The sequence below is a fragment of the Eptesicus fuscus genome, chromosome 12 (genome assembly GCF_027574615.1).
Source record: "Eptesicus fuscus isolate TK198812 chromosome 12, DD_ASM_mEF_20220401, whole genome shotgun sequence".
NCBI classification, from domain to species: domain Eukaryota; kingdom Metazoa; phylum Chordata; class Mammalia; order Chiroptera; family Vespertilionidae; genus Eptesicus; species Eptesicus fuscus.
In genome coordinates, this window is record NC_072484.1 from 53459354 (window position 1) to 53487179 (window position 27826).

The 27826-nt window shown below is 45.5% G+C and overlaps 2 protein-coding genes and 1 long non-coding RNA gene across 12 annotated transcripts in view; 2 read left to right on the forward strand and 1 right to left on the reverse strand.

Annotated features, from left to right (window-relative positions):
- The window catches only part of LOC129150854 (uncharacterized), a 3176-nt gene extending 732 nt beyond the window's left edge, over positions 1-2444 (forward strand). Inside the window, exon 2 of the long non-coding RNA XR_008557607.1 lies at positions 1723-2444. This is a non-coding gene — a long non-coding RNA (uncharacterized LOC129150854). The remainder of the gene's footprint in view (positions 1-1722) is intronic.
- Positions 2445-7535: 5091 nt separating this feature from the next.
- On the forward strand, positions 7536-21691 carry HSBP1L1 (heat shock factor binding protein 1 like 1). Of its 9 annotated transcripts, XR_008557717.1 has the most exons (6): positions 7536-7747; positions 8600-8666; positions 9542-9636; positions 11606-11694; positions 21212-21402; positions 21643-21691. XR_008557717.1 is itself a non-coding variant. In XM_054724147.1 (5 exons), exons 1-4 carry the CDS (start codon positions 7700-7702, stop codon positions 11690-11692), a joined length of 297 nt encoding a protein of 98 aa, XP_054580122.1. In that variant the 5' UTR covers positions 7536-7699; the 3' UTR covers positions 11693-11694; positions 21212-21414. The 9 variants fall into 9 exon arrangements, 8 of the variants coding, with proteins under 8 accessions (XP_054580122.1, XP_054580119.1, XP_054580116.1 ...); XM_054724147.1 differs by lacking the exon at positions 21643-21691 and having other exon boundaries at positions 21212-21414; XM_054724144.1 differs by lacking the exons at positions 21212-21402; positions 21643-21691 and adding an exon at positions 17583-18140 and having other exon boundaries at positions 11606-11726.
- Positions 17006-27723, reverse strand: TXNL4A (thioredoxin like 4A). Of its 2 annotated transcripts, none has more exons than XM_054724140.1 (4): positions 27640-27723; positions 27119-27291; positions 19056-19159; positions 17006-17372 (listed from the first exon to the last, which is right to left on the reverse strand). In XM_054724140.1, the coding sequence occupies exons 2-4, from the start codon at positions 27269-27271 to the stop codon at positions 17201-17203; spliced, it is 429 nt and encodes a 142-aa protein (XP_054580115.1). In that variant the 5' UTR covers positions 27272-27291; positions 27640-27723; the 3' UTR covers positions 17006-17200. The 2 variants fall into 2 exon arrangements, with proteins under 2 accessions (XP_054580115.1, XP_027995094.1); XM_028139293.2 differs by lacking the exon at positions 27640-27723 and adding an exon at positions 24768-24837 and having other exon boundaries at positions 27119-27183.
- Positions 27724-27826: the final 103 nt, after the last annotated feature.

Below are 27826 nucleotides of genomic sequence, written 5' to 3' on the forward strand. Positions count from 1 at the left end.
CAGGGTTCCCGCATCACATAGGCTGTTACTGCTCCCGCTCAGCCCCCCAGTCGTGCCTGACCACGGGGAGCTCCAGGGCCCCCAGGACGCTGGTGCTGGGAGTGCGCCGGGGCCCAGGTGGGTGGCGAGGCAGGAGGACCCTGTGTGGAGCCAGCTAACCCTGCGCGCCAGGGACCTGAGCAGGTGGGGCTCAGGGACCCCAGGACTCTGTCTGTAGAGGAGCCCCGTGAGGTCTCCCCTCAACCACGGCAGACCCTAAGCCCTCCAGAAGGAAAGGCCTGGTGGATGAGCGGGTGGCCCCTGGAGCACACACCGGGTCCCCACCTTCCCCTCCACCCAGGTCTGGCTGCTTGCTTCCTACGTGGTAGGCTTTGTGGGAAATCCTGACAACAGTTACAGCCTGGCTAAGAGCAGCTCCCCAACAAGCCTGTGTGATGGGGATGGGGGTGGGGGCTGGGAAGAACCCAGGTTGCTCTCTCTCCTCTGAGGCAGCCGTCGTGTGTTTCTGGGTTATCACCATTCAGTGTCCACAGAAATGACAGAGCGCACAGCACCGGGCATGAATAGGAAAACAAAAACACAACACAGAGAAGGAAGCCAGACTGGGCTGGAGAGGAACTAGACGTGTTCCTACTTAGCCACTTCCTCCCCCAGCTGTAAAGACTCTAGAATGTTCCATTCTCTCTGTTCTGGAGGTTAGAGGAAGGACACGGGCTGCCCTCTGGCACTGGAGCAGCTGGGTCGGGCTGCTGACCCTGTTTTCCTGGCACATACAGGCAAATTGGTGGCCCGCCCACAGCCACCTGCTCCTCTGAGTCCATCAGGGTGTTTTGGGGGGAGGGGCACCCACACCAGGGAGCACCACCAGAGTCCACTCAAGTCTGGGCAGCCTTGGAAGCCTCGGGGGTAGCCAGGTTTGAGAGCCACTGTTTTAAAAAACAAAACCCAATATAGGAAGTCCTCAGGACTCAGAATAGTTTGCTTCCAGGAAAAAGGCCATTACTTTCAATGCGGCCAGAACTGCAACGTAAATAATTAGTTTAAAAATAAGCCTTGGCCAGTGTGACTCAGTTGGTTGGAGAGTTGTCCAAAAGGTGGTGAGTTGGATTCCCGTCAGGGCACGTACCCAGGTTGTAGGTTCAATCCCTGGTCAGGGCAGCAACTGATCTCAGTGTTTCTCTCTCTCACTCTCAAAATAAATAAAAAAATAAATTTAATTAAAAAATTAAAATAGTTGATAATATTGCATTAAAAAATGAAAGCTAAAATTATGAAAATATTGCAACTATTTTAAAATGAAAAGCAGAACAGCCAGCATGGCTCAGTGGTTGAGCATCGACCTATGAACCAGGAGGACATGGCTTGATTCCCCGTCAGGGCACATGCTCGGGCTGTGGGCTTGATCCCCAGCTGACCAATGATTCTCTCTCATCATTGATATTTCTATCTCTCTCCCTCTCCCTTCCTCTCTGAAATCAATAAAAATATATTTTTTAAAAAAGAAAAGCAAAAAAATTCTACACTCAAGTCTATATACCCAGATCTATATCCCCAAAGAACCCCTCTTTTATTACAGAACATTTGAGAATTTGCAAACATACGAAAAAGTAAACATTGTAGCATACTGAGCCCAGGTGTCCCTCACCAACATCAGTAACTATAATGAATATAAAATAAAAATTGAACAGGAGAGTCTAATTGACAGTATTTCTCCCTTTTCAGCCATAACAGTGAATCTTAAGATCAGCAGCATCTTACATTAAAGGCCTTAGAAACAAGACCATCACATGGACTCCAGCGTGGGGCACTTCCACTGACATTTACTCTTCACAAGACAGTTTCCTCATTGTCATAGTAATAGTGATAATGATAGGAAATAGGTAGAGAGTGTTACAATGTAATAGCAATAGAAAAATAATTAAAGAGTGTTATGGGAAATGTAGAAAAATTATTTTGTGTGAAATATTAAAAAGCACAGGGAATGACCACTGTGGCCAAGCCCTAGCTGCACCATATAGATAAGACCATAGCTGAATGCTACCCTTAGGAATGATGTATGTAAACCTGATAGACACCTTCTGAGTGACACTGTGATTGATAAGCAGCTTGTACTCTGATTAACACTTGTGTGATGAGGTAAGTTTCTGATAGCCACCTGGACTGCCGTGGGTCAGAACAGGCTTAAAAACGATCATCCTCTCTTGATCCACACTCCACACTGCCTTGCTCCACGCTGGATGGCAGAAGAACAGCCAAACCTCCGATCTTGAGACTTCGGTTGCCCTCCTCCCGCTGACTGAACCCAACCAGACAGTCAGCCACCAAAGAGGATCTGCCACTGCCCGCAGAGGACACCACTCTTCCCTGGGGACCCCATTAAGTCTGAGCCCATGGCACCAGGAACCTTGTGAGCAATAAAGTGTGCTGTGTGATTTGCAACTGCATATTTTTGTGTGACGTAATTCCTCCGGCAGTCTTAATTATCCTATATAATAAAAGCCTAGGTGGTGTCATGCATGACGTCATCACAAGATGGCCACCACAAGATGGCTGGCAGGAGAAAGCAGTTGGGGGCGAGATCAGGCCAGCGGGGGAGGGAAGTTGGGGGCGATTGGGCAGGCAGGGGAGCAGTTAGGCATCAATCAGGCCAGCAAGGGGTGTGGTTAGGGGGCGATCAGGCTGGCAGGCAGAAGCAGTTAGGGGCAATCAGGCAGGCAGGCAGGCGAGTGGTTAGGAGCCAGCAGTCCTAGGTTGTGAGAGGGATCCGACTGCCAGTTTAGGCCCAATCCCTATCGGGCCTAAACCGGCAGTTGGATATCCCCCAAGGGGTCCCAGATTGGAAAAGATGTAGGCCGGGCTGAGGGACACCACACCACCACCGCCGCCCCCCCCCACCCCGTGCATGAATTTCATGCACCGGGTCTCTAGTATCAATATAAGGTCAGATGATAATGCCTACCCTCCATCCTGCTTGCTTAGAGTAGTCTCTTCACTAGCAACTACTTAATGTTCAAATACCTGCAAGGTTAAGTTTATCTCAAGGGACGCCTTGGATAATGCCCCATATACTCTACTCGGACACTCATACATTTGGTCACATTATGATGTTCTCATCTATCAAAATTAAACTTTTAGTCTTTTAATTTAAACTTTTTAAAAAATCATATATGAGCATTTATTCCAATACTGTTGGCAGTATGGGCGAGCAGCAGGTCCATTCACAAAAATCTACTCTGCAGCCCCGCCATAAGCCAGCTGCTTATGTAGGGTAGGACAGAGATTACATGGGAAGTAGGGATTACCGGCATGGGGAAGTAGGAGGCTGGGTGAGACTCCATTGTTTGGGGAGCAGGGTTGTTAATCTTTCCAAGACAATAGGCAGTTCTTTTTTTTTTTTTTAATATATTTTATTGATTTTTACAGAGAGGAAAGGAGAGGGATAGAGAGTTAGAAACATCGATGAAAGAGAAACATCGATCAGCTGCCTCCTGCACACCTCCTACTGGGGATGTGCCCACAACCAAGGTACATGCCCTTGACCAGAATCGAACCTGGGACCCTTCAGTCCACAGGCCAACGCTCTATCCACTGAGCCAAACCGGTTAGGGCGGCAGTTCTTGAATGAGAATGATTCCAAGGTTGACTCCCAGGTCCTGGGGGCGTACAACTCCCAGCCAGGTCAGAATGTCCTTTCTTTAACCAACACAAAGCAGTCATGGTTAACAGAACCTGATTAATATTTCCCATAACCATTGTGAAACAGGAATTTTGGGGGTAAAATAGGACAGGTTTAGGAAGTATTAGAAACTTTGGAAATTAAGGGGATTATGGAGGAAAGCAAGGGCTGCAGAGCAGCAGAAGGTATACTTCCATAGAATGAGGAAGCTGGGAACAGCAAAAGGTCTATATTTACAAAATAAAGAGAAGGAAGCCCTTCATTCAGAAGGAGAAGAAAAAAGCCCAACGGGAATAGGAAAACAACTAAATGCCCGGTGCACGAAATTAGTGCACGGGGGGGGGGGGGGGGAGAGGGGTGTCCCTTAGCCCAGCCTGCACCCTCTCCAATATGGAACATCCCTCTCACAATCCAGGACTGCTGGCTCCCAACTGCTCGCCTGCCTGCCTTCCTGATTGCCCCTAACAGCTTCTGCCTGCCAGCCTGACCACCCCCTAACCACTCCCCTGCCAGCCTGATTGATGCCTAACTGCTCCCCTGCCAGCCTGTTTGCTCCTAACTGCCCTCCCCTGCAGGTCTGGTCCCCCCGCAACTGCTCTCCCCTGCAGGCCCGGTAACCCACAACTTCACTCCTCTGCCGGCCTGGTCACCCATAACTGCCCACCCCTGCTGGCCTGATCACCAACAACTGCCCTCCCTTGCAGACCTGGTCCCTCCCAACTGCCCTCCCCTGCTGGCCATCTTGTGATGGCCATCTTGTGTCCACATGGGGGCAGGATCTTTGACCACATAGGGAAAGCCATCTTGTGCGTTGGAGTGACAGTCAATTTGCATATTACTCTTTTATTAGATAGTATAGAGGCCTGGTGCACAGGTGGAGCCCGGCTGGTTTGTCCTAAAGGGTATCCCGGGTCAGGGTGGGGTTTCCCTTGGGGCATGGGGTGGCCTGGGTGAGGGGCCTGTGGTGGTTTGTAGGCCAGCCATGCCCCCTGGAGACCCAAGTGGAGGCCCTGGTATCTGGGATTTATTAATCTTCTATAATTGAAACTTTGTAGCCTTGAGCAGAGCCAAGCCTCCTGCTTGCTCCATGGCTGCAGCCATTTTTGTTGGGATTTATTTATCTTCTATAATTGAAAATTTGTAGCCTTGAGTGGAGGCCTGGGCCTGTCAGGGTGTGTGGAAAGCTTGGCTTCCTCCATTGCTGGGGAAACCCAAGCCTACTGCTCACTCCATGGCTACAGCCATCTTGGTTGGGATTAATTTGCATACTCGCTCCTGACTGGCTGGTGGGCGTGGCTTGTGTGTAGCGGAGTGATGGTTAATTTGCATATTACTCTTTTATTAGATAGGATAGGGAAGGGGGGGCAGGGGAGAACCTCACATATCCAATGTGAGATTCGACCTTTGAGCCCAGGAGTTACTGTAGTAACCAGTCTAAGGGACTAGTGACCAATCAGAGGGGATATCAAGGCACCAGGATCTGCAACCTTTATAAGCCATAGGGAAGAGAAACTCAGTGGGACCCTTTTCCCTCTCCCTACTTGGGAGTCCATTCTGTGGGACTCTTTCCCTCTCCCCATGTGGGAGTCTGTACTTATTCCTCAATAAATCTCCACCTTTGCTATACCACTTTATGTCTGTGGATTCATTCTTCGATTCCGGCGGACAGAGAATCCGGGTTCCAGTCCAAAAATTCCGTATCAATAGCTAAGTCCCCAATATTCTGTTTTTGCCCCTAACATTTCCCCACTGCTATTTCTACAATCTCATATCTATGAGATCAGTTTTAGATGAAGAGTCTCATCCTGCTGGACCACATCTGCTTCTGCCTTGAAAGCAGTTCCCAGGGATGGAATACACCAAATGCAGGATCATGGATATATGTTCTATCAACTGAGAATTGTCAGAAAGATTAAAACAGCACATTCCTTTAAAGTCCTCACAACCGTGGTTATGCTGCAACAGCAAATAATCTATTGCTGCCTGATTCTCTAGAACTGCCTCCCTGACCTGGCTCAGCTCTTGATTTAACCCCCGTATAGCCCTGGAAGGGGCATTCAGGGCCTTTACCATGCCACAAGGCAGCCGGTCACTTCTACATTAAGGGAGCCTACCATTACCAGCAGAACAAAAATGGCCAAAGCAATACAGGCAGCAGGCTCCACAGGTGGAGAGCGTCACTGCAGTCCGGTGCCACGGCCTTGAGAAAGTCTCTTTTGGTTCCGACCCTGTGATGTTTCTGAGACATAAAGGCAGTCAGTCACCCTAAGAAACAGCCCCCCTTCCGCCCACCTCACCCCCCGTGCTGTTAGCGGGGATAATTCCTTTGTCTCACATTTTGCTTCTGCTATTGTCATGTGTCTTTGCTTCCACAAATATGCACTTCTCACTCAGACCCTTTTCCTGCCCCCCATGTCCTGCACAGTGAGCCACCACTGACCTTCTGCAGCGTCACAGCACACCTGAACATTCTCACAGTGTACATTTCCAAGGGCAGTTGCATTAGAGGACTTTCCCCCTGAACCTCGTTCCTGAAACTTAATATTCCTAACAAAATGGGCGTCTGTTGAGTGATTCTCACTTCCATATTAATGAATCTGCCGCCCACAGGTGCAGGACTAAGAATTTGATGCCTAACTAGGCAGCGTAGGTGGAAACCCATCCGGGTGCTCGGTGTGAAATGACAGATCCTATTTCTCCAGTAGAGATTGGGTCTCAGGGTCATCAGAGAATTTTTGAGTAGGTTCCCATTTGACGAGAGAGATTACAGTTGAGAAAAATATTTTAAAACACAAAGGGAGAGGGAGAAAGAACCATGGGTACTGGGATTCTTAGCCTAGGGTTTAGAAGGTTAGCTGGGAAGATGTACTTTTAAAAAGATATATTGTAGTAAAATACGCATAACATCAGATTTGCCATCTTAACCATTTATTTTTACTTTTACTTTTTGGTTAATCCTCACCTGAGGATATGTTTTCCATTGACTTTTTAAAAATATTTATTAAATTGATTGGGGTTACATTGGTCAGCATGAACATATAGGTTTCAGGTAGGGGTTTCTGTGTTCCATTGACTTTTAGAGAGAGATGGAAGGAGAGAGAAACATAGATGTGAGAGAGAAACATCAATTGGTTGCCTACTGACAGGTCCCAACCTGGGCCAGGGATCAAACCTGCACCCAGTTACCTGCCCTTGACCTAGAATCAAACCCAGGACCTTTTGGTGCTAGGGCTGATGCTCTAACCACTAACTGGCCAGGGCCATCCTAGCCATTTTTATGTGCACTGTTCAATAGCATTAAGTATATTCACATGAAGACAGAGTAGACAGTGGGTGCCAGGGCCTGGGGGAGAGTGAGAGAGTGTTTAATGGGACAGAGGTTCAGTTTGGGAAGATGAAAGAACTGTGTGGGTGGACGGTGGTGAGTGCTGCACAACAATGATTGTGCCTAAAGCCACTGACCTATGCACTTGACAATGGCTAAGATGGTACGTTTTATGTTGTGTATATTTTATTATTACAGGAGGAGGAGGAGGAGGGAAAGGGAGAGGGGGAGGGGGAGGAGGAGGAGGGGGAAGAAGAAGAAGGGGAGGAGGAGGAAGAGGGGGAGTTCGTGCAAGATCTATGGCTACCTTTACCGCCAAAGTGATGAAAAAAAGCAAACCAGAGCTGTGAGACCACTCAGACTAAAGGCCTTGTCTCTGCAGAGGGCCCCAGCTCCTCCCCAGGGACGATGACAATGACCTTCAGGATGAAGCCGCCACCCTCCCATGCCTTCTCCCAGGACCTGCCCTGCAGCTTCTGCGTCTCCCCACTGGGGCAGGCGCGCCCCGCCCAGGAATTCACCACTCACTGGCACCTAAGTTGCTGGCGGCTGCAGCTGGCTGCAGCTCGTCCAGGCTCTCGGGTGTTCACTCTGCAGCCAGAGCCCTGCCAGAGGCTACCACTGCCGATAGGATCACGGCGGCGCTGACCCACCAGAGCCACCTGAACCCCCTAGACCGCTGGCCCACCCGAGTCCACATGGAGGCGCAGGGACACGAAGACCCGGGGGGCGCGCTGCGGGAACTGGTGAGTGGGGACCCGGTGAGTGGGGACCCCGACCCCCACCTCCCTCCAGGCCCTCCGGTTGCTCCACCCCGACCCGGGCCAGGGATGGGGGTGGGGACGTGCGGGTGCTCTGCTGTAGGGGTCAGCCAGAGAACCACCGGCTCGCAGCCCTGCAGTGCGCCCCCCCCACCCCCCCACCTCCTTCTCCTGTTGGCAGAGACCAGGAAGCACCATTTAAAGGCTGATTTCCTACGTCTTGTTAAAAGAATTCGTCAGATGTTGGTACTTAAACCTTTTCCCCCAGGAAGGCAAAACCCTCTGAAGGAAGGAAACAGCTGGCGGCAGTCTTCACACAGAAATGCAGGTTCTGGATGGCAGGTTCCTTACTCTGTGGAGTTAATCCTTGGGATTTCATTTGCAAACTATGAAGCAACGTCGTAAAGGTGGCCTGCCTTCCTGGCAGTGGTGGCATTTCTGTGAGACACTCCTGCCATGCTGATCCCAGCTAAAGACCCCTAGTAAGGGGGCAGAGGCCGCCTGTGTCCAGGCTGTCAGCTCCTGGGAGAAGGCTCTGAGGAGCCCAGGGTGACTAAGGTGTTGCCTGTTTTCTTCCGGACATTGTGGTCCTGGTGCTCGCGTGTAGGTGTGGAATCCTGTTGGGTTACTTTCTGTGTGTGGTGTGAGGTAGGGGCTGGCCTGCTTAGTCAGTTATGTACTTGGTCCTCATTGTCCCTCACTACCAGTTGAAAAGACTTTCCTTGTCAACAATAAACTATATATGTGGATGGTTCTACTCCATGATGCTTAAAATGCCCCATATCAAGAGTAAATGTTATATACAGTCAGTTGTTCTATGGTTTATTTTTTTTTCAGGCAGAAAATCTATTTCAGGAACTTCAAGAACATTTTCAAGCTCTGACTGCAACATTAAACCTCAGAAATATCCTTTTTCATCTTATAGCAAATACTGTGATGCTTTGAACTGTAAAATTATCATGGGATCTCTTTTTAGTGGAGAATTGTTGACCTCAGATTTCCTTGCATTCTGATGTAATTACCAGTCAGGTAATTTCTTCCTGCTTGACCGGCAGAACGGGGCATTTTGTGTGGCAATAAAATATGTGGACACACTGCACATGACTCCCCAGCGGGCCTTTCCCACCAAGCCCTAAAAAAATCGGCGGTCTGCTAGGTAATGTCATACTCTACACGCATTCAGAAACCGGCAGACGGAACACGGAAGGCCTCCAACATAGGGTGTTACACCTGGCTCCCCTACCTGTTTGGTTTGGTTTTATGACTTGAGCAGCTCACTGTTTTGTTAAGACATGAATCCAAACACAATTAGAATAGAATGTTTGTTTCCAGTTGGAGCAAATTCAGACAAGGGTAACACCTGCCCTACTTGAACTCCTTAAAAACGGTGTACAAAGTATTTGCATATGGAACTTGCAATTTCTGATTCTGTAGCTGGGTTCCCACAGATGGGAAAAAAATGATTCTTAGACATGATACAATTAAACTGAGTTCATTTCCATTATGTTTACATCCTCATTAGAGTTTGGTTAAGACATAGTTAAACGTACCAGAGTAACACACATCCCTGAGTTTGTGTCCTCGCAGGGGAGCCAAGTTTCAGAGCTGAGCTCACATTCAGAGGCTAGGGACATCCTACAAAAACCTCAGGGAAGTCTCTGCACTGACCTCCAGATGTCTTACAAGTTGCATGGCCAGGGTGTGTGTCAGACCCCCAGCTGGGCTGTAGGTTGAAGCAGGACTTTCTGGCCATGGGCTCTGGGCTCCTTAACATGGAACTGGAAGAAATGGGAAACCGCCTCCAGGACTTGCAGAGGAATGTGAATGACTTAATGGTGCAAGCCGGGATCAACAATGCTATTAAAGAACAAATGGTAAGACCATTACTAGGAAACTAAATAAGTTTACTTTGTGCAGAGCTTGTGATTGCTTTCATCTTGAGAAATGCAATCCCATATTTGTTCACTGTGGGAATTACTGCCTCTGTACTACATGAGACACCTTCAGGAATAACAAGCCTTTCACAAATGCTCTTTTCTAAATTGACCAACTTAAACACTGTCATATTTCCTTTAAAAGTGTACATTTTAAGTGAAACACTTTATTTAAAATTTGAATTAAAAAAAATTTAAATATAATAAATAGTGGATTTTACTCAAGTACCTATTGACCCTCACCCCTCAAATGAATCTTAAGTCAAAACACAAATCATGATGATTTAGACATTGGAGATTATAACTACCAGTTGCTGTTTGAAACCATATTTCACGGAATCATTTAAAAAGAAATGTTGCATTAAGCCCTCAACCCATTGCCAGAGTCTGGAGGATCCCACCCAGTCCCACCATGCAAATATTTCTTTTCCAATGGAATTTTGCACTGAATCTTGAGATGCAAATGAATGCTTAGCTTCAGATTTCAGACTGAATTTATGTCCATGTATGTTGAGATGCACAACTTTATTAGGATATGTATGCATGTTCTACTGACATAGTATTCTGACTATATGAGCATATAATAATTAGATGCCTTTGTCTTTCTTGTTTCCCATTTCTTTGACAATTGTCATCCTAAGTCATCTAGCAAATTATCTGTAGCTATCCTGCTAAATCAGAGATAGTTCACTTATCGTATTATCTGGAATTCCAGTAGAAAAGATAGCTGTACCGTTTCCTGCTACTCATGAGCACTCTGAAATTCTGCCTGTAGGGTGAAAATACACCTTTCCCTATTAAGGTTGCATTAGATAGGGCCACCTGCCCAGCAGTCCTGTCTAGGCCTACTGGACGCTAACGCTAAGCCCTCCGCTTCTGAGGGCTAATTGGTGATAAGCCAGTGCCTGAAAGAAGGGACCAGTGGGCCAATTTCTGCAGGATCCTGAGTTGGCACACCGCCAGGCACAGGGTGGCTGTTTGAGAACTTTGTCCCTTCCCTTCATCACCTGCACTCCCTCAGGGTTTTAAATTTGGTCAAACCCACTAAATATGAGGCATCAAATTAAATGGTTAAGTATCAAGACTTCACTCTTTTTTATATTTTTAAATTGATTTGAGAGGAAGGGATAGAGAGATAGAGATGGGGGGAAGGGTGGGTAGAGAGAGAGAGAAACATCGATCAGTTGCCTCCCAAAGGTGTCCGGGCCGGGGATCAAACCTGTAACCTAAGTATGTGCCCTGCCTAGGAATTGAACCCACCACCTTTCAGTATATGGGACAATGTTCCAACCAACTGAGCCACACTGACCAGGGCAAGACTTCATTTTTTTAAAAATATATTTTATTGATTTTTTTATAGAGAGGAAGAGAGAGGATTAGAGAGTTAGAAACATCGATGAGAGAGAAACATCGATCAGCTGCATCCTGCACACCCCCCACTGGGGATGTGCCCGCAACCAAGGTACATGCCCCTGACCAGAATCGAACCTGGGACCCTTGAGTCCACAGGCCGACGCTCTATCCACTGAGCCAAACCGGTTTCGGCAAGACTTCATTTTTTGATGCACATGTAGTCATTATTTAAAGCAACAAAATAGAAGGCTGGGTAACTAAATGTTTGTTCAAAGCTGTTAATGCCTTTTACATGAAAAGAAAGACCTAAATAAATTGTAATCTGCTTGGCTAAATCTGTGCTTGTTGGTGGCACTAGGTCAGGCCTCATGCCATGGGTTTCAGTGGATTCTGCAAACTCCCTAAACTTAAGTTCCTGTTGGGGGTAGGGTGGTGACTGGGAAGAGAGTCCATGACCCAAAATGTTAAAAACTACTGTTATGTATTCTAAAAGATCTGGCTCTTTGTCCGTTTCCACATTAACTGTAACACTTTTCCCATGTTTACTCCAACACAGACAGGAGTGCGATCTCTGGACACCTGTGACCCGGGTGATGGAAGGTCGATGCTAATTGATCCGAAGCACCCTGTTCACTCACCTTGATGGTGAGTCCACCTTGACTCCATCTGACTAAAATGCAAGTCACTTAACATTATGTTTTTCCACAAACTGAATTTTTCCTATACAAATGTTCTAGTAATTACAGGTACAATTATTGAAAGCTTAGATTCCAGTTTATTTAACTATACATTAATTCATATATAAGTAAATCTTTACCTCTTTCCAATCTTTTTTCTTACACTTGCACTTACACTTGCAAATGTGATCAAATGAAAACTTTGCTTTTTGAGCTATAATTCTTCATAACTTGGGTTCTGATTTTAGTAGTTAAAAAATCATATTAGTAACATTAGAAATTTAAAAAAACACAGGCAATGTGATAAGAATGTAATTGTAGCCCTAACTGGTTTGGCTTGGTGAATAGAGCATCGGCCTGCGGACTGAAGGGTCCCAGGTTGATTCCGGTCAAGGGCATGTACCTTGGTTGCGGGCACATCTCCAGTGGGGGGTGTGCAGGAGGCAGCTGATCGATGTTTCTCTCTCATCGATGTTTCTAACTCTCTATTCTTCTCCCTTCTTCTCTGTAAAAAATCAATAAAATATATATTTTTTAAAAAAGAATGTAATTGTAATTCCAAAGGTAACTGACACTTAACAAAAGATGTTTGCTGCCTGGCCCATGTGGCTCAGTGGTTGAGCATCAACCCATGAACCAGAAGGTCACATGCCCAGGTTTCCCAACTTGATCCCCAAGAGGAGGCATTCAGGAGGCAGCCGATCAAGGATTCTCTCTCATCGGTGCTTCTCTCTATCCCTCTCCCTTCCTCTCTCTAAAATCAATAAAAACGTATTTTTTAAAGTACATAATTCATTGATTTTTAAATATATTCACAAAGTTGTACAACCTCACCACAATCTAATATTAGAACATTTCCAGCACCCACCCACCCCAAACCTATCTGTTTGCAGTCAGTACCTCTTCCCACCATGGCAAACCACTAATCTACCTTCTATCTCTGTAGATTTGATTTTCTGGATGTTTCCTATAAATGGAATCAGACAATATAAGGACTTCTGCGTCCATCTTCTTTCACTTAGCATCAATAACAAAACAAAAAAAAAAGATGTTTGCTGAATGACAGAATACGTCTCCATCCATCCACACAATTTTGTAAATCACACAAGAAAAGCATAAGCTGTGTGATTCAAGTTTTTTTCTGAATTAAATTCTATATAGATCTTTTTTCTTTTTAAAGATCATAAGTAGTTTTCTGGTATAAGTTGATTTTGTGTATGTTTTATAATTGTTTTTTTTTTTTAGAGAGAGAGAGGAAGGGACAGGGAGAGATAGAAACATTGACAAGAGAGAAACATCAACATCAACTGCCTGCCTCATGCATGCCACCCACTGGGGATTGAGCCTGCAACCTGGGAATATGCCCTGACCAGGAATCGAACCAGTGATCTCTTTGGTCCATGGGTTGACAATCAATACTGAGCCAGACCAGCTGAGCAAAAGTTGCTTTTTATTTATTTTATACTAGAGGCCTGGTGCATAAAATTTGTGCATGGGGAGGGGGGCGTCCCTCAGCCCAGCCTGCACCCTCTCCAATCTGGGACATCCCTCTCACAATCCAGGACTGCTGGCTCCCAACTGCTTGCCTGCCTGCCTTCCTGATTGCCCCTAACCGCTTCTGCCTGCCAGCCTGACCACCCCTAACCACTCCCCTGCCAGCCTGATTGATGCCTAACTGCTCTCCTGCCAGCCTGATTGCCCCTAACTGCCTTCCCCTGCAGGCCTAGTCACCCCCAACTTCCCTCCTCTGCTGGCCTGGTCACCCCTAACTGCCCTCCCTTGCAGACCTGGTCCCTCCCAACTGCCCTCCCCTGTGGCCATCTTGTGGTGGCCATCTTGTGTCCACATGGGGGCAGCCATCTTGTGTGTTGGAGTGATGGTCAATTTGCATATTACTCTTTTATTAGATAGGATAGAGGCCTGGTGCACAGGTAGGGGCCGGCTGGTTTGCCCTGAAGGGTGTCCTGGATCAGGGTGGGGGTTCCCTTGGGGCATGGGGCAGCCTGGGTGAGGGGCCTGTGGTGGTTTGCAGGCTGGTCATGCCCCCCGGCGACCCAAGCAGAGGCCCTGGTATCTGGGATTTATTTATCTTCTATAATTGAAACTTTGTAGCCTTGAGCGGAGGCCAAGGCAGGCCAGGGCTGCAGAAGCTTGGCTTCCTCCATTGCTGGGGGCAACTCAAGCCTCCTGCTCTCTCTAGCTCCATGGCTGCTGCCATTTTTGTTGGGATTTATTTATCTTCTATAATTGAAACTTTGTAGCCTTGAGCAGAGGCCTGGGCCGGCCAGGGCAGGCGGAAAGCTTGGCTTCCTCCATTACCGGGGAAACCCAAGCCTTCTGCTCTCTCTGCGGCCGCAGCCATCTTGGTTGGGTTAATTTGCATACTCACTCCTGATTGTCTGGTGGGCATGGCTTGTGTGATGTAGTGGAGGTATGGTCAATATGCATATTACTCTTTTATTAGACAGGATATATATATATATATATATATATATATATAAATATATATATATATATTTGATTTCAGAGAGGAAGGAAGAGGGAGAGATAGAAACATCTGCACACCTCCTACTGGGGACTGAGCCTGCAACTCAGGCATGTGCCCTTCACTAGAATCAAACCTGAGACCCTTCAGTCCACAGGCTGATGCTCTATCTACTGAGGCAAACCAGGTAGGGCCAGAAGTTGCTTTTTAAATGGCTGCATCACTTTGTTACCAGAAAATCTGTGGGCCAGATTTCCCAGACACTAGTGGGCATGAGATTCTTGGAGTATCACTGAAATAGCATTTTCAGAAGCCCCCCTGGGAGAATAAAATGTGGTAAAAATCTGTGTTTGCATGGAGTTACATTCCTTGGGTTGTAAAGTCCCATGTCCCTCCCATGTCCCTTAACCTAATTCTGAAAAGGTACAACTGGGAGTTCAGAAAAACCAAAAGCAAGGTCAGTGTCCAAAGCTTCTGATCCATGTTGTAGCCGGGCCCAGTTCAGCATCAGGCTAATTCAACTCCATCAGTCCACTGTGTGGAACCCACAATGCTTAGGCACATGGGCGAATGCAGGGGAACGTGCCCCCTGCAATGGGAGAGGCAGGAGCACAGGCATGCAGACAAGGCAAGGGCCAAGAGAGGGAGCTTCCTTTGTTCAGAAGTTTAAATATTCAGGTTTCATGCCCTTATAGTGGCCACGCCTACTCTGGCCACTAATTTGACTGACAGGCACCTTCCCAAGTCACTCAGACTTTACTGGGCATGCATGTAAAACTGCCTTTTTCCATCTCCTTTCCCCATCAATAGGTGGGGAACAGACTTGGAGAGTGTTAAATTAACAAAGCCGTGTAAATGGCATGCCTAAATAATCTATCTTCCCTTTATTCCTTTCCTGTTAAGGAATAAACCAGGTTATTACAATGGTATCAAGTCAACATTTCCAGTCACAGTGTTTATGGAAGACTAATTTTAATCTGTCTAGTCCAGACAGGCTCTGATAGCAACACTCTCCAAACCAAACTAAATGAAAACCAAGAAGGCAGTGAGCCAGAAGCGCTGCTGATTCCCGAGGAAGCCCTTACCTCTCACCCTACTGGAAGCCGTTAGCAATTAGATCTTTGAAGGTTATGGAGAAACACTTTCAAATAATTATCAATTCCCTTCTTTCTGAGCCAAACTAAAATAAACCTGATCACTCCCAAAAGGGGTCAGTTGTAGGCTCTATTGTAAAAAAAAAAAAAACATTATTCCTGCATATAAATCACATTCTTCATTTAAAAGTCAAAATCAACTACAGTTGGCCCTAGCCAGTTTGGCTCAGTGGAGAGTATCACCCTGCTGACTGAGAGGTCCTGAAATGAAAGGTTCCGGGTTCAATTCTGGTCAAGAGCATGTACCCCTGTTGCAAGCTCCTCCCTGGCCTAGGCCCTCATCGGGGCTCGTGCAGAAGGCAACCAATATCGGTATTTCTGTCTTTCCCGCTCTAAAAATCAATTGAAAAATATCCTTGGGAGGGGGGAGGGGGAGGGGGACAGTTGTTCCAGGTGTGCTACCCACACACGCACCAGTGCTCCTCATACAAGCTTGGATGATCCCAACCACCCACCAGCATGCTCCTGGTATAGAATTAGAAGAGAAACTTGAGACTGAGAAGATTGATTGAAGGGTCATGGATCATGGACTCCATGGAGAATACAATATGTTTAAAGTACATTAGATGTAATTTCAGGAGGAATAAAAAGCAGCTTACTTTTTTTAAAATCCTCACCCAAGAATACTTTTTCCCCATTGATTTTTAGACAGAGTTGGAAGGGGGGTGGGGAAGGGCGAAGAGAGAGAGAAACATCGACTGGTTACCTCCCATACACACTTCAACCAGAGCTGGGGATCAAACCTGCAATTGAGATACATGCCCTTGACCAGGAATCAAACCCTCAACCCTTTGTTCTGTGGGCCGACACTACAACCACGGAGCCAAACAGGACAGGGCAGCAGCTTACTCTGTATTTAAAAGGCAGGCCCCCCCAAAGTATTATTTTATTGCACTTTATTCTTGCAGTGTGTATTCCTTCTGAACTTAAGCCAATAGATTCTGTTGTGGGTTGAATTGTGCCCCTTCTCCGCCCAGGGCCTCAGAATGATTTTATGTGAAGATAGGACTGTTGTAGATGTAATCAGTTAAGATGAGGTCATGCTGGAGTCGAGTAGCCCTGAGCCAATGACTGGTGTCCTTATAAAAAGGGGACACTTGAACCAGATACAACTCAGGGAAAAGGCCTGGAGAATATGAAGGCTCAGGTTGGGGTGGACGGGGACAGGATTAGGGAAGAGGCATCTGGGTCCCCAGATGCCCCGTCTCCAGGCCGGTGAGATACATATTTCCGCTAAGTGCCCTGGGCTGAGGTCTTCTGTTCCAGCAGCCCCAGGACACACATAGCTTCCACTGCCAAGTGTGCACAACTGGGCAGCCCAGCCTGGCCAGTGTGGCTCAATGGTTAAGCATCAACCCATGACCAGGAGGTCACGGTCTGATTCCTAGTCAGGGCACGTGGGCTCAATCCCCAGATCCGCATGCAAGAGGCAGCCGATCAATGACTCTCTCATCATTGATGTTTCTCTCTCTCTCTCCCTCTCCCTTCCTCTCTCTGAAAAAAAGTATTACAAAAAAAAAAACAAAAAAAAAACAGAGCAGCCCACAGACCCCCTGAACTTCACTCCAATGGTAAAGAATCAAGTTTTTACTTCCAAAACCAGTAATCCATATAAAAAATAAACCATGAGGACTTTCCCATGATTGTGTATGTGTTTAATTCAGCTAGATATTTACAGATATTTGCGAATATGCAAGTACAGTAGCCAGGCCAACTGCAGCTTGAGGCTGTGCAGCCCTCCTGTCAATCCCTAGACTCCTAAAAAGGCTTCAGCATCCACAGCATCTCCACGTGAAAGTAATTCCCTGGGCAAACCCCACACCTGGGACAGGCACTCAGTATCGGTACTTCGTGGAGTAGTCCTTTGGGGACACAACCAGACCACGGCCTTTGCGGGCGCCCCGGTACACGGTCTCAATGATGTCGATCATCTCCTGCTTGTCCTCCATGGCCCAGTTGATCTTGTTGTTGTTGCCAGTGCCCAGGTCAATCATGATGTGCTTGTTCCTACAGAGGGAACAGGCAAGACTTATCAGAGCGTCTAGAAGGGCCCTGGTTGGGTAGCTCAGTAGGTTAGAGTTGTCTCAGTATGCCAAGGTTGCAGGTTTGATACCCAGTCAGTGCACATACATGAATAAATGAAACAACAAATCAATGTTTTTCTTGCTCTCTCTCTCCCCTTTTCTCTCTAAAAATCACTAATTTTTTTTTTTTAAGCCTCTACAAGGGACCCCATGAAAAATGTCTGTTTCCCACTGTTACAGCTCTGGTTACTCGGCTCAGATTGGACTCCGACATGTGGCAACCAGCAGGGCAGCTGCCATAGTCTGTGTGAGCCCCCATGTTTCCACTGCCCAGAAATGCACTAAGTTGCCTGTCTAGAAGCAGATGGAGCCCTAGCCACAGCCAGCGAGTAGAGGCTTCAGCTCACGACCACAAAATGGGATTCAGCCAACTACCTAGGTGAGCCGTATGTCTTCTTCCCCGACTGACTGCCTTTGAGAGACCCCAAGGAAACCTGCAGAACCTGCTCAGACTAGGACCTGCAGAACCCTGAGCTTACAAATGGTGTTTTCAGCCACAAAACTTGTGCTAACTTGTCCCACAGAATATGAAGCTAATACACACCCTACACAGTCCACCTGGACCATCCTCACCAACAGGGGCTCTACTTGTGAAGTGAACATTAATACTGCTATCCACCAACTTTTGTAGTAATAATATCTATGAAATTTTGGCAAGCATAGCAATATTAAAGGATTATTTCTTTCCTAATTAACCTTCCAGAACAGTTATTTTTGTACTCATGCTGTTACTTAATTACATAAATCCCATCAAACATATGTGGCACCTGCATCAGACTCCTGGGTACGCAGCCAGTACATTCCCACGTTTTCCTTTGAAGCAAACCCCGTACACTGTGGATACAAATTTGTCTGAGGCAATTAGGGAAATTCTAGTCTTCATGCCAGTAACTCATTGACTAGAGTCCACACAGAATGTTTTAGCTGATAAAATGATTTTGTGCTTATAAGCAAATAAATTAAGAACAGGTTTTTCCTCTTAGGTATCACAAAGAACATTAAATAGTGTCATGATATCATATTTTAAAATAGACATTGAGTTATTTTAAAACAGACATTCTTCATCAACAGATTAAAGGTACCTTAAGTGTTAATAAGAATGTCTACCATTTAATTACACTTCACCTAGGTTTCTGGGCAAAGTTACTTCAAAAGGGTAATTTATCACTGAGTAAATGCTAAAACTAGAACTGTTTAAAAATTATTAAAAACATCACATTAATTGCCTGGTGATACAATCTGTATGTGATATGACTACATAACGACTTCCTTCCAAGTAAGAGAATCAAAGGCATTTTGATTACATTAAACTTCCAGACCAACAATTTCAATTTAAAAAACAACTTTAAGAGAAAAGGAGCCCAGCCAGCATGGCTCAGTGGTTGAGCATCGACCCAGGAAACAAGAGGTCATTGGTTCGATTCCCGGTCAGGGCACATGCCTGGGGCTTTGGGCTCAATCCCCAGTGGAGGGCTGAGCAGGACGCAGCCAATCAATGATTCTCTCTCATCATTGATGTTTCTATTTCTTTCTCCCTTCCTCTCTGAAATCAATAAAAACATAAAGAGGACAATTTAAATAACAAGTTTAAGAGAAGAGGACGTACCTGAAGAAAAACATGACAGTACAAGGATCGTATAACTCATACATTTTGTTGAAGTCAGGTACTTCTGTAATATCCACAAGATAATTAACTGCAAAATTTTTAACCTAAAAGTAAAGAACATTAAAAAAAATAAAAATCGATTTAATTCTGTAAAAGCACATTAAAAACTAAAACAATCATCTGTGTATAACAGAATAATTTTCAAGCTCTCCAACATTTTCCCAGTAGAGTTAACACAGAAAAATAATTCAACAAGCTCAGGATACCTAGCAAATAATTGGCTATTACACTTCCCTTTAACATTTTTTTAGAATAGCAAGTTACAAGAACCTTCAGAAAATATCCACAGACATATTATTCATGCTGATGTAGCAATAATCTATACGATCTTTTCCAAATGTATACTTTTACTAATACTTAATCACATGCATTGAACAACTGCTTTCCAACATGCCATACATTCCCCATGTATTTGGGTTTGAACTCTTCTTGTAAATAGTAACAAACTACTACTCCAAATAATATCGTATATAACAAATTTTCTTTAAATGCAAATTCATCAGAGAAGATTTAGAAAACTAAAAATAAAATCACCTTCAATCCCAACAAAAAGTTAGCTACTGCAAAAGTATTTTTAGGATGTTCTTCCCCATTTTTCCTCCAACTGAGTCACACAGCCAGGGCTCCTGGTATATACACATACATACATACATATTTTTTAAAGCTGTTTTAACAAAATGTGATCATATAGTGATCATACTACAATATTTACTACATTGCTTTAATTACAAGAATTCTCTTAATATACTTTATAAAAACACAACTTTTATGGCTGTATTAAATAATTAGTCAGGTTCGATTCTGGTCAAGGGCATGTACCTTGGTTGTGGGCACAACCCAAGTAGGGAGTGTGCAGGAGGCAGCTGATCGATGTTTCTCTCTCATCGATGTTTCTAACTCTCTACCCCTCTCCTTTCCTCTCTGTAAAAAAATCAATAAAAATATATAAAAAATAATAATAATTAATTCATCAAATGTCTATGCCATTACTTTACCTTTCACTTTCTTTCTGATTTTTCATGAATATAAATAATTCATTTTCATTAATATCAATTATTCCCCTGTGAACATTCTAACCCTTAAATTTATGCACACATTCATTATTTTCTAAGGATAAATTCCTAAAACAGAATTTCTAGAACAAAGAACATGACATTTTAAAGGCTCCTTATAAATACAGGGGTGGGCAAAAGTAGGTTTACAGTTGTAATACAAATAAATCTATAATAAAAAAAGGGTAATATGCTAATTAGACCGGACGTCCTTCCTTCCCAACAAAACCACAGCGGGCAGGGGCCGGGGCTGGGGCCAAGGCCCTTGCATGAATTTCGGTGCATCAGGCCTCTAGTACAACAATAATAATGCAAGACCTGGCTGGTGTGGTTCAGTTAGTTGAGCACTGTCTCAGGCACCAAAAGGTTGCCGGTTTGATTCCTGGTCAGGGCACATACCCAGTTTTGGGCTTCATCCCCAGTCCGGGGCATGCAGGAGGCAGTCAGTTGATGTTTCTCACATCCATGTTTCTCTCTCTCTCCCCCTCTCCCTTGGAAGAGAGAGAATCATTGATTGGCTGCCTCCTGCATTCCCCACACTGGGCATTGGCCCGCAACTCAGTCATGCACCCTGACCAGAATTGAACCGTGACCTCCTGCTTTATAGGTCGATGTCAACCACTGAGCCATGCCAGTAAGGCTAAAATCACATTAGGATTTTTCAGATGAATATCAAGCCACACAAGGCCAGAAACCACATCTGTAGTCTTTATTGATGTGTCCTCGGAGCCAAACATCTGACACATTCAAGGCACTAGGTAAATATTTGTTGAATGAATGAACTTTCACAATAAACTTATATTTCAAAACTCAAGAAACCCATTATTGTCACTAAGAACCATGGTTTTGGACAGTATGGACTTAACTCTATAATCCTGAGTTCAGAACTGCCTTAGAAGGTGTCAGGTCTAACCCCCTTCCTCAGAGATGGGGTCCTGACAGAAGGCTCTCCCAATACCGGCAGGAAGGGGCCACGCCACAGATGTGGCTCATCCAGGTGGGTGGCTATGTGAGCATGCTGCCCCTCACTCTGAACCCTCCCAGGTTTTCCTCTGGAAAAGCTCCCACCTGACAAAGCTTCTCCTCACGTGGATTCGGATTCCTATGTTGTCGTGATGCCTTCCACATAGAGAACTATGTCGCCTAAACCAGTGGTCGCCAACCTTTCGGACCTCAAGGACCACCAATTGGCGACTGCTGGCCTAAACAGTTCACATCCATTAATGAATCTGCAGGTAACTAAAACCCCTGTGTATTTTTTTAATATACAACTGAAATTAAGCTAGGTGTCTATCTTTTCTCCATTTAAAAAAATGTTCACTTGGAAAATATAGAAATGAAATGGAAAAATCACTCCTTTGTATCCAGCCCAGTAATTTTCAAACAAGTTATATAATTTACAAAACATGACAGTCATAATAAATCTATGGGTGTTTTACAGTGAAATGTTAATGTTTCCCTTTCTCAACCCAAAGCTTGCTGAGGACACCTTCTACTCTCTGCTTTACTCCAGCTGACATCACTGTTTTCCCACATCTATAATAATAAAAGCATAATATGCTAATTAGACCAGACATCATTCTGGACATTCTTTTGGACGAAGCCAGGGCTGCGAGGGAAGCCCGGGTTCTGGGTGCCAGAGGGAAGCCGGCGCCAGCAACCAGGGGAAGGAAGGCCTACTCTTGCATGAATTTCGTGCATCGGGCCTCTAGTTATTAAATAAAGATCATTTTTAATGGCCAAATAATATTCCATCCAGTAGGGTGTACATTCCAGTTTAAATCCCAATTTCCAAGTCCGGACAGATAACTGCTACCACCTGCTCAGGAGCTGTCATGAGGACCACGTGAGGGGTCAGTTTCCTACCTGGCACTGTGCCTGGCCTAAGTGTTCCCCTATCACTGGACACTGTGGTTGTTTCCACTTTTGCTATAAATGACAGTAACGGTCTCCCGAAGGGTCAGTTACTGAGAACAGCGGGACCATCTGACATTCGTTCATCAGGCTCTTCACACAATGCCAGCCACGTTCCTCAAGGTGATGCCAGCTCTACCACCTGAACATTACAACGTCCAGCACACCCCACACTTCAACTCCTTTTTAACTTTCTGTGTCTAATATACCTAAAAAACGACATGGAACTGTTTTAAGGTATGTTTCTTTGAAGTTTACTTAACCACTGGAATTTCTTATTTTTTCAAGTTCTTTTCCCGTTTACTCACAAGAACCATCTTTTTAAACAGTACTGTAAACATATTTGCCATATTTAAAATACATTTTGCCTACTATTAGTAATCTTAACTGGTTAAGTAGTATATTTTTAAACCAAGAATCGCATGTACAAATTCATTTTTATTATCAAGTTATTTTTGAAATACATATTCTTTTGGTCATCTACAATAGTAAATATCCTTTCCAGCTCTGTTGCCCACACACTTTATGAGCACACCTTTTTCTTCAGCAAGTCAGTGATCAACCACCACTCAGCCCTTTTTCTTCAGCAAGTCAGTGATCAACCACCACTCAGCCCTTTGTCCTCCCCCAGTTGAGAGCCTATCTAATACACCAGAAAAATGTTCTGGGCTGTCAATTGGCTAATTATTACATTGCTACTTAATTCATTTCAAATCCATCAAAAGATTACATGGTAACTTTATTTTCTAAAACTATGTGCCCTGCCTGGCTGGTGTTGCTCAGCTGTTGAGCATCGACCTATGAACCAGGACTTCATGGTTCATAGGATTCCCAGTCAGGACATTTGCCCAGGTTGCAGGCTCCATCCCGTTAGAGGCATGCAGGAGGCAGCCGATCAACGACTCTCTCTCATCACTGATGCTTCTCTCTCTCACCACCTCCCTTCCTCTCTGAAGTCAATCCTATCTAATAAAGAAGAAATATGCTAATTGACTGCCCTGCCCTCAAAGATGGCAGCACCCACAGCCACAAGATGGCTGGCAGGGGAGGGCAGTTGTGGGCAATCAGGCCAGCAGGGGAGGGCAGTTAGGGGCGACCAGGCTTGCAAGGGAGGACAGTTGGTGGTGACCAGGCCTGTAGAGGAGGGCAGTTGAGGGGACAAGATCAGCAGGGGAAAACATTTGGCGGGGACCAGGTCTACAGGGGAGATCAGCTTGTGGCAACCAGGTCTGCAGGGCAGGGCAGTTTGAGGGGACCAGGCCTTCAGGGGAGGATAGTTGGGGGTGACCAGGCCTGCAGGGGAAGGCAGTTGGGGGTAATCGGGCTGGCAGGGGAGTGGTTAGGGGGTGATCAGGCTGGCAGGCAGAAGTGGTTATGGGCAATTAGGCAGGCAGGCAAGCTAGCAGTTGGGAGCCAGCAGTCCTGGATTGTGAGAGATTGGGCCTAAACAGGCAGTCGGACATCTCCTTAGGGGTCCCAGATTGTAAAGGGTGCAGGCTGGGCTAAGGGACACCTCCTCCCAAGTGCATGAATTTCATGCACTGGGCCTCTAGTAAATATATATATATTTAAAAATAAATAAATAAAACAAACAACTATGTGCCCTGATTAGCTCTATTTACAATAACTGTTGCAAATTTTGTGATGTGAGATAGTAATAATAATGGTAGCTAATGATTACTGAATATACTATCTGATGTTAACTCTGTCCTCACAACCACCTGAGTCCGGCACTGGTATCCCTTTCTTACAGATGAGTATTTAATGTCATGCAGGCAGTAAGTGGCAGAATCCAGCTCAGTTGGAGCCAATAACCACTGCTCAATCCTGCCTCTCATAGCTGCTTGCTGCAAGGTGATTATATGCAGACACAAATCCAGAGTGAATACAAAAACATGCCTTCTGCCGAAACCGGTTTGGCTCAGTGGATAGAGCGTCGGCCTGCGGACTCAAGGATCCCAGGTTCGATTCCGGTCAAGGGCATGTACCTTGGTTGCGGGCACATCCCCAGTAGGGGGTGTGCAAGAGGCAGCTGATCGATGTTTCTCTCTCATCGATGTTTCTAACTCTCTATCCCTCTCTCTTCCTCTCTGTAAAAAATCAATAAAATATATTTTAAAAATATATATATATATATTAAAAAAAAAACCATGCCTTCTGTTGGTTCCTATCGATTTCTCAGGCTGAGCATCAACTTCCACTGGTTCACTTACTTTATGTGATGCTTCAGAAAGACCCCACAGTCATTCCTAAAAATTTCCATCCATATATTTGCCTTACATACAATTTCATCTAGAATGTATGATCACCAGTCAATATCACTGAGGTTCTACATATTTTAAACTCTACTTGTATGGGCTTTTTAACACAAAAATTAAATGTCCCACTTATTCTTAACTATTGTGGAATTTAGGAAACTGAGTTATGACAAACTGTACCTACAGAATGGCAGACAGCTCAGAGGGGCACAAAACAGTCTCTCTTCAAAGCTGTGCATAAAATCAGCTGCTAAGCAGGAAACTTTGCTATTACCACTCTACCAAATTCCAGACAGCTGAAAATCGGTAAGCATCTCTCTCTGTTTCAGTATCGCTCAAAACTAACCCAGCACGAAGAGGGGCTGGCACTGTCAGAGCATCAAGTCAATACACCACATTCCAGCCTCAACCCAGGAACTTTTACTCACTTTAAAACAGCTGGGATATCCAAACAGGGCTCGTAACAAGATGAGGAAGATCCCCCATTATCTGCCATTTCTGCAGAGGGAGATTTTTAAATAGAGTTAAATTGTTCTTTATACTAAAACCTTAAATCTCAAAAATTTCTGTTGAGCTTCCCCAAAAGAACTTCCAGAATTATAAACTCATATTTTGCCCTTATACTAAGATGAAAGTAAAATGTTAATAGTCTTATAATGCATTTCGAGTTTGCATTTTGAATAGCTATATTATAATACAATATTGAAAGTTTATTAAAATAAAAATCCCCCTGACCCGTTTGGCTCAGTGAATAGAGCGTTGGCCTTCGAACTGAAGGGTCCAGGGTTCGATTTCAGTCAAGGGCATGTACCTTGGTAGCAGGCACATCCCCAGTAGGGGGTGTGCAGGAGGCAGCTGATCGATGTTTCTCTCTCATCGATGTTTCTGACTCTCTATCCCTCTCCCTTCCTCTCTGTAAAAAAATCAATAATAAAAAATAAAAATAAATAAAATAAAAATCCACATTTTTGGACAAGAGAAAAAAGGGTAACTTAAAGACTAAAGAAAAATCGTCAAAGTGAGCCTAATTAAACTGCCCTTATTAACAGGTTCAATACAAGAAGGGTATGTCCACTAGTGACACAGCAATTCGGTCTCTAACTGACATAAAGGCATTAGAAAAGAACCACTCTGGTAAAAGTCCCTAAAAACTTACGTTAACACACAAAATATGTCTCCTAGCTAAGAGCATCTTGCCAAGTTTTGCTCAGACATGAAGAGCCAACCAACCCTTAAGTCTCTAGCCATCCTAGCCTGGCGCTGAGGGCAGCAGGATCTGGACATCACCTGGTGATTATGCCACCACCTGCAAGCTAGAATCCAGAACACACACCCTAGGTTATTTCAAAGTCAACATGCTAATGATTTGCTTATTGGAAAGGTGCTTGGGTTCAAGGCTCTCCTGGGTTCCCCAGTCACCTACCTCCCCAAGCTCCTCAGTATCCCTGTAATGTCTGACAAGTACAGCACTCATACTTGGACCCAGACCTCTTTTGAGAGGTTTCTGAAAGTCACACCACAATTCCCAGAGAAGCTTCTCAAAGAAGCCGTTTCTGAACCTCACCCAGACCCATACAATCAGAATCTCTGCAGTGTACTTGGTAAGTATGCCAACTGGTACTTATGATGACAGATATGGAAGAACAGTCCCTAAGGTCCAAAATGTCACAACCCCTACATTACTCTGCCTCTCCTTCCAAATAGGAGGTAGTAAAAATCAGCTTTTCTTTCCTAAATACAAAGAATATACTCTTGTTATTTACTCAAAGGTGTTATTTTAAACCAGCCAATATTACCATCTCCTATTCCCATGAAAGAAAAGATGGGCCCTAACCAGTTTGGCTCAGTGGATAGAGCATCGGCCTGCGGACTGAAGGGTCCCAGGTTCGATTCCAGTCAAGGGCATTGTACCTTGGTGGCGGGCACATCCCCAATAGGGAGTGTGCAAGAGGCAGCTGATTGATGTTTCTCTCTATCCCTCTCCTTTCCTCTCTGTAAAAAATCAATAAAATATTTTTTTTTTAAAAGAAAAGATGGTTTCAGTGTTTCCACTTTTACTCTTCAAATGACCTTAATAATTTCATTAACACCCCAATATATGTGTCTTTTTGCCCTATTGTTGAAATTGCAAAAATCCAAATTAAAAGTTATCTTAAAATCAGCATGAAGAAATTTAAAAAGAATTAAGGCTCTGGTTACACAGAAACTTCCTACAACTGCACCCTTACTTACAGTCAGCAAACAGGTCCCTGCATTTAAATCATCTGTTATAAAACAAAACAACAAAGGACAAGAGCTACTATGCTATTAACATACATGCTCGGCTTTATAAATACAACAAATAAACATGATACCAAAAAAAGGACAATCCTTTTAAGCTAAGCTATTTAAAAGGAGCTCCAACACTTGCCAAAGTATGAAAAAACATTGCATTCTTAGTACTATAAATGCAAATTTTGAAAAAACACCCTATCACTAGGAATTATTCAGTGATTTATCTAGGGAGAGGGATCATGAACTTTTTTGTAATGTATGGAAACTTCTCCCAGAAGGAAAAGGCATAGCCTATTGTGTACAATTTCAGGGAGCTCGTCCTCACATCATCAGGTCAATCCTACATCTTCTCTTTATTTGCTGGCGCATTAAAATTCAAGGCATGAACAATGAGTGTGGAATCCAGCTTTTAACCTCCCTTTTAAATTTTCCTGTCAACTAGCAAAGCAAAAGAAAGCAGACACCGAGCAGACACCGAGCGCAGCGGGAGTGGAGGTTGCGGTACCTTTTCCGCGATGCAGTACAGAACCTCGTCCATTTTCATGCACGTAGGGTCCCAATCGTGCCCGAACCGAATGACGACCACTCGGTCTTCTTCCGAAAGGATGGCCTGGTCCACCTGCCAGCCGTTGTGCAAGTGCGGGAGCATGTACGACATGTTGGCGACTCTAGCGGCCTCTGCGGGAGAGAACTCGGTGGACGAGCTGCTTCCGGCAGCACTCGGCGCTGGCGAGGAGCTGCCCACCGACCACCGCTTCCCTCCTCCCCGGCCCGACCCCCGCCCCCAGCCCGGACCCCCGGCTCCGACCCCCACCCCCAGCCCGGGCCCCGCTCCCACCCAGGACCCACCACCCCCGTTCCTCCCCCCGCCCCCGGCTCCCGACCTCTACCCCAGCCCGGGCCCCGCTCCCACCCAGGACCCACTACCCCCGTTCCTCCCCCCGACCACGGCTCCAGACCTCCACCCCCAGCCCGGATCCCCAGCTCCCTCCCAGGACCCCGCTCTCCGACCCGGTTCGCTCATACCTCCTGGAACACCAGACCTCCCGCGCAGCGACTGCCCTCAGCTTACAAACGCACTGACGTGCGAGTGCGCGTGCGCGTGCCTGCCGTGCGTGCGTCCGCCGTGCGTGCGTCCGCCGTGCTTGCGTCCGCCGTGCGCGCCTGCGTCCTTGCCGGGGCTGTGGGGCCTGGTGGGTGGCCTCAGGTAGTT

What these genes read in the sequence shown, in the direction of transcription:
- HSBP1L1 (XM_054724147.1), top strand. Translation starts at nt 7,700, where the DNA reads ATGGAGGCGCAGGGACACGAAGACCCGGGGGGCGCGCTGCGGGAACTG. An exon ending in GGGGCGCGCTGCGGGAACTG is followed by an intron (nt 7,748 to 8,599) that starts GTGAGTGGGGAC and finishes TTTTTTTTTCAG; the next exon opens with GCAGAAAATCTATTTCAGGA. An exon ending in ATGCTATTAAAGAACAAATG is followed by an intron (nt 9,637 to 11,605) that starts GTAAGACCATTA and finishes ACTCCAACACAG; the next exon opens with ACAGGAGTGCGATCTCTGGA.
- TXNL4A (XM_054724140.1), bottom strand. Translation starts at nt 27,271, where the DNA reads ATGTCGTACATGCTCCCGCACTTGCACAACGGCTGGCAGGTGGACCAG. An exon ending in TGTACTGCATCGCGGAAAAG is followed by an intron (nt 19,160 to 27,118) that starts GTACCGCAACCT and finishes CTTTACTTTTAG; the next exon opens with GTTAAAAATTTTGCAGTTAA. An exon ending in ACTGTCATGTTTTTCTTCAG is followed by an intron (nt 17,373 to 19,055) that starts GTACGTCCTCTT and finishes TTCCCTCTGTAG; the next exon opens with GAACAAGCACATCATGATTG.